This window comes from Penaeus chinensis, chromosome 13 (assembly GCF_019202785.1).
Source record: "Penaeus chinensis breed Huanghai No. 1 chromosome 13, ASM1920278v2, whole genome shotgun sequence".
In the NCBI taxonomy this organism is placed as follows: domain Eukaryota; kingdom Metazoa; phylum Arthropoda; class Malacostraca; order Decapoda; family Penaeidae; genus Penaeus; species Penaeus chinensis.
In genome coordinates this window covers 5,654,985-5,659,984 of record NC_061831.1, presented here as the reverse complement: position 1 = coordinate 5,659,984, position 5,000 = coordinate 5,654,985, and the positions used below count along the sequence as shown (strand labels likewise).

General features: G+C 33.4%; 1 protein-coding gene across 1 annotated transcript in view; it reads left to right on the top strand.

The window, feature by feature from the left end:
* Nucleotides 1-4,380, top strand: part of LOC125031908 — a 7,463-nt gene extending 3,083 nt beyond the window's left edge. The window contains exons 4-5 of the mRNA XM_047622910.1: nucleotides 1,115-1,224; nucleotides 3,488-4,380. Coding sequence (XP_047478866.1) covers nucleotides 1,115-1,224; nucleotides 3,488-3,675 — 298 coding nt within the window. The 3' untranslated portion in view covers nucleotides 3,676-4,380. The remainder of the gene's footprint in view (nucleotides 1-1,114; nucleotides 1,225-3,487) is intronic.
* The last annotated feature ends 620 nt before the right edge of the window (nucleotides 4,381-5,000 follow it).

The window sequence follows — 5,000 nt, the reverse complement described above, 5'->3', positions numbered from 1 at the left end:
TGTCTATATGTATGTATGTATATATGTTTATTTAGACATAGACGCTCATAGACAAATTTCACAATTTACCTTTTTCCAAGAACTCCAAATGACTGCGCATAATAAAAGTATAAATGCCTTCTTAACATCAACTGACACTCTATACCATATTCTACGCCGCCGGAGAAAAGAGTTAAGTATGCAAACTGCTTTATCATCGGAATTTCTTTTTTTTTTTTTTTTTGAGGATTTGTGTTGATTCAGCTCGTTGGAGGAAATAATGGCAGTGAATTACCTGGGAATGGGTTGGACCGAGCCGCGGTTTTTGTAGTCTTTCTCGGATAGACTATATGTATGGACTTTCGAAAAATTGGATACGTTTATACGGTTATGTGTGCTTGGATGTGTGTGTGTGTGTGTGTGTGTGTGTGTGTGTGTGTGTGTGTGTGTGTGTATATATATATATATATATATATGTGTGTGTGTGTGTGTGTGTGTGTGTGTGTGTGTGTATATATATGTGTGTGTGTGTGTGTGTGTACACACCCACACACACCCACACACACACACACACACACACACCACACACACACACACACACCACACACATACACACACACACACACACACACACACACATATATATATATACACACACACACACACACACATCGTAATTTAAATATTTTTTTCCACGCTGCTCCCTGGTCTTTTGTAAACTTTGCATGTAAAATCCTAAACAGGACCTGGAGTATATGTCCCACCGTTATATGTGGATGAAGCAGTTTTATGAGATTAATATTGGTAAGAAAAAAGGGAGGCCTTCAATTTTGCCAGTATCTTTTTACACGCAATTTCGCCAGTACAAGATCAACGTTTTTTTCACGAATATCAAAAATATGTTAGTCAGTATCGCCCCTAAAAAATTAATTCAGCTTGTTTCCTAATTTCAGTTACAAAAAGTCCAATTCCTTAAGTTCATAGATACAGCAATTTCATCTCCCAAATTCGCACAATACAGAAAGAAAAAAATAATTAATTAAACTATCAAAAAATAAACAAAATAAATTAAAAGAAATAAAAATATATCCGTAACCCCCTTTAAAGCCTACTACGAGCCTAAAACACCTTTCAGAGCGCATAGCAACCGCGAGCAGATGCGAGACTGGCTTGAGAGAGTGGTTGGCATGGAGCCCGGAAGGTCACCTGTGCTGGAGGATGTCAGGGGTGCTGTGAAACCTTTTGGTAAGTGTCTTTTGCGAGGCTTCCGGAAAATGGCGGATAAGTATTCTGTGTTTTGTTGCTTCAGTTTTTTTTTCTGTTTTTTTCTTTCTTTTTTTGTTGTTGTTGTTTGTGCGTTTATCTGTTCTTCCGTTTTTTTCTTTGTTTGGATGTTTCGTTGTCTATTGGTCTTTTTCCCTTTCGATATCTGTCTCTTTCTCTGTCTGTCTGTTTGCCTTGCTCTCTCTCTCTCTCTCTCTCTCTCTCTCTCTCTCTCTCTCTCTCTCTCTCTCTCTCTCTCTCTCTCTCTCTCTCTCTCTCTCTCTCTCTCTCGTTTCCTCTCTTCCTCTCCCTTTCCCCTCTCTTAGTTTCCTTTTCTCTCCCTTCACTCCATTCATAGCTTTTAGTGAGAAAAATGAGTACGCTTTCCTAGACCAGTATTTTCCCAAGCACTCTTTTCCCCGTACTTTTAGCTTTCCCAGAAATTTTCGCACGAAAGCTACTCTCAGAACAGACTCGTGTAATCTTCGAAAGGAGGTGGTCACTTCTTAGCAAATTCTCACGTACTTTCTACGCTCTCCTCGCCTATCGTGTGCTCTCTTCGTGAATCAAAACGCGATAGAACGTTTCTGTTGTTTTTATTGGGATATAATATAAATCATATTAGAAGAAATTAAACTTGATTGAGTTACTACAAATCATTATTTAGATTATGTTAACGGAGCATAACAGACTCTTCTAGCTAGCCACTCAATTATATATATATATATTTCTTATTTTATCTCTTCTTTAAGTTTATACAAGCGTTATAGCCACGACATGAATCTTCGAAATTAGCAACAGACCCTTACACAATCGTAGAAAAAAAAATTGTAGATTGTGGAAAAGTACATGAAAATTTATCCACGTCAGATGGCGCCTCGAAGCTCATAACTCCATTAGTTTAGTCTTTTATTAGTTTAGTATAGATGACATGATATTGCTCACGAAAGATTACCAGAAACTCTTAGAAAGACGTTCCGATTCTAAGTCTTCTTATTCAAAACGTTTCAAATTCTCTTCAGTTTTGTTTTCCTGGTTTTCCCGTGTATGGATTATGCTTATTTCTGGTTTCTATATTCCCTTTTTTTGTACTCATAAGATATTCCTAATTAATAGAATAATAATGATACCATAAGCCATTCTATTCAATAATAATAATCAAATGCTAATAATGATATTTAATCTAATGATAATACTTAATTTTATAATATTTAGTTTAATGATAAAATTCACATTGACAATAACATGTGATCTGATTTTGATTTGTTAACAATATTTAGTTCAGTGATGTTATTTACTTTAATAATGATATTTTATTTAATAATGACATTTAATTCAATGATGATATTACAAAGTATTCCTGCTTTTGGATTTCGTTATTCTGTTTTTCCTCTCTCTCTTTTACTATTTATTTTAGATTACCCACATTCCACATTTGTCTTTTGTGGAAGATATTCCCATTCCCGATTGTTTTCCTTTTCACTAAGAATCTCCATTCCTGAATTTCCTATCCGATGAAAAAATCGTTTGCCTTTTTTTCTATTTTATTTTCATTTTTCTTATCCATAACATGTTTCTATTCGTGTTTTTGTTTTCCTGTCCGCTGGAAATTCACGTTCTTGTTTTACAATATACAAGACCATTGTTTCTGTCTCTCCCTCTTCATGTTTCCTTTTTTTTTTTTTCCTTTTCTTTCTTCTTTTATTTTACGATATATTATGTCTGTTTACGGAATACACCTTATTTTCCTTTTTATTTTTATTTTTTTCTGGCCTTGAAGATTTATTCATTCATAATTTTCCTAATTCCAAGATATTTCTATCCCTGGGTTTTTTATCCATAAAATATCACACCTAGGCCTACTCTTAGGATAATTCTTTACTTGTTGTTGTTTACCAATCAGTGGAGTAATTGCTTATTTAATCTTGAATGAATCTTTTTGTTACCAAATAACAATAGCAAAGTTAAATGTTTTCTTTCCAATAAGTAGAACTGTTTTCCTTTCTGCAAGAGACTGTTTTCCTAACCATAAGAGGTTTTCCTGTTCAGAAGATATTGTTCCGCTGTCCCTATTCTAAATTTTCCTGTGCTAAAGAAATAGTCATTTTCCTACCCAGACGATTCGCATTCTCTTATCTACGTATCTTATATCTCATATCTTATCTATTATTTTTTTTCTTCTCTCTTCTCTTTCCTCGTTTCATTTCATTTCCATTTTCTTATTATTTTCTCCTTCCATTCCTAGTCCCCTTCCGAAGACAAGACGAGACCCAACTCGCCTCTGAACACGCCCACGCCTCCGCCGTCCACGCCGTCCCAGCAGCCCCACGCCCTCCCCACCCACGCCCAGTCCGACCAGCTCCCCCTCAGAAGAAACGCAGGGACCCCTTCGTCAGGCAGAAGCCGCGGCAGAGACCTGTCATAAGACCCTGAGGCTTTTGACTTATTTGACTTCGATGACAGAGGAAGGGAAGAGGGAAAGACAGATTTGCTGCTCTTTATCTCTATAGTTATTATAGTTTTTATTATTATCATTATTGTTATCATTATTATTATTATTATTATTATTATTATTATTATTATTATTATTATTATTATCATTATTATTACTTTTTTTTTTCTTTTTCTTTTAGCGTGTCGGTGTTGTAAGATCTTGAATGCTTTTTGTTTGTTTGTTTGTTTGTGTGTTTTAGGATCCTGCGAGATTTTATGGGATTCTGAATGATTTTTTGTAAGAGTTTGAGAGAAAATAATGTGTGAAGGATCTCACAAGGGATTTTTTTATGTTTTGATGTTTATTTGTTTATTTATTTGTTTATTTATTTACTTCAATTATTTATTCCTTTAGGATGTAGAAGGATTTTCATTAGAGCTTGAATTTTTTTTTTGTTGTAAGATCTGGAAGAATCTTTTATTTTCCTATCTTAATGGAAGATCTTAAATCATGTTGAAAAAAAAATGCTAGAGAGATAATGAGCGACTGTCTTTTCATTTCTTTCTCTTTCTTTTATTTAAGACGAAATGAACTGAAATGACGCTCAAATTGTTATTGTTGAGTTTGTTTGTTTGTCTGTTTCATAACTCGGCTTGTGTGCAGATTTGTTGTTATTTATTACACAAATAAAGTTGTTTCCTATATGAATGATTTTGTTTTCGTGGCGATATTAAAGTTACCTTGATTTTGTATCGTTTTTCAGTAAATGTTCGTCGTGGTTGTTACTTTCATTTCTGTTTATATAAATCGATTAATTCAGGAATTCCATCATTTAAAAAAAACAAGTAAAAGAGAATTTGATACACGCATGGAAACTCCAGGTTATTGTAGCAAAAATATCATTATTTGTTTAAATCTAAATGCTTTGCATCTAGAACACATGGTTACCATTGGTATTCGTAACTCATTCTGAGTTTTTAAGAACTAACTATAACATATTTCTAAGAATGTATTTAGTATCTCTTATAAGTGAATGTTATCGTAGATGATACTGTGCATCCGTAAGTGAAACAAGAACGATCCGTATTGAATTTAATTTCCCATAGCTTTTTAAACGTCTTATTATGCAGTTTATATCTGAAGACACACACACACATATACCTATTTATCTATCTATCTATCTCAATATGTATGTAAAGTTGTATATATATATATATTATATATATATATATATATATTATATATACATATATATTCTGTACATATGATCTATCTATCTATCTATATATACACACATATATCTAATATATACTAACTATATGTA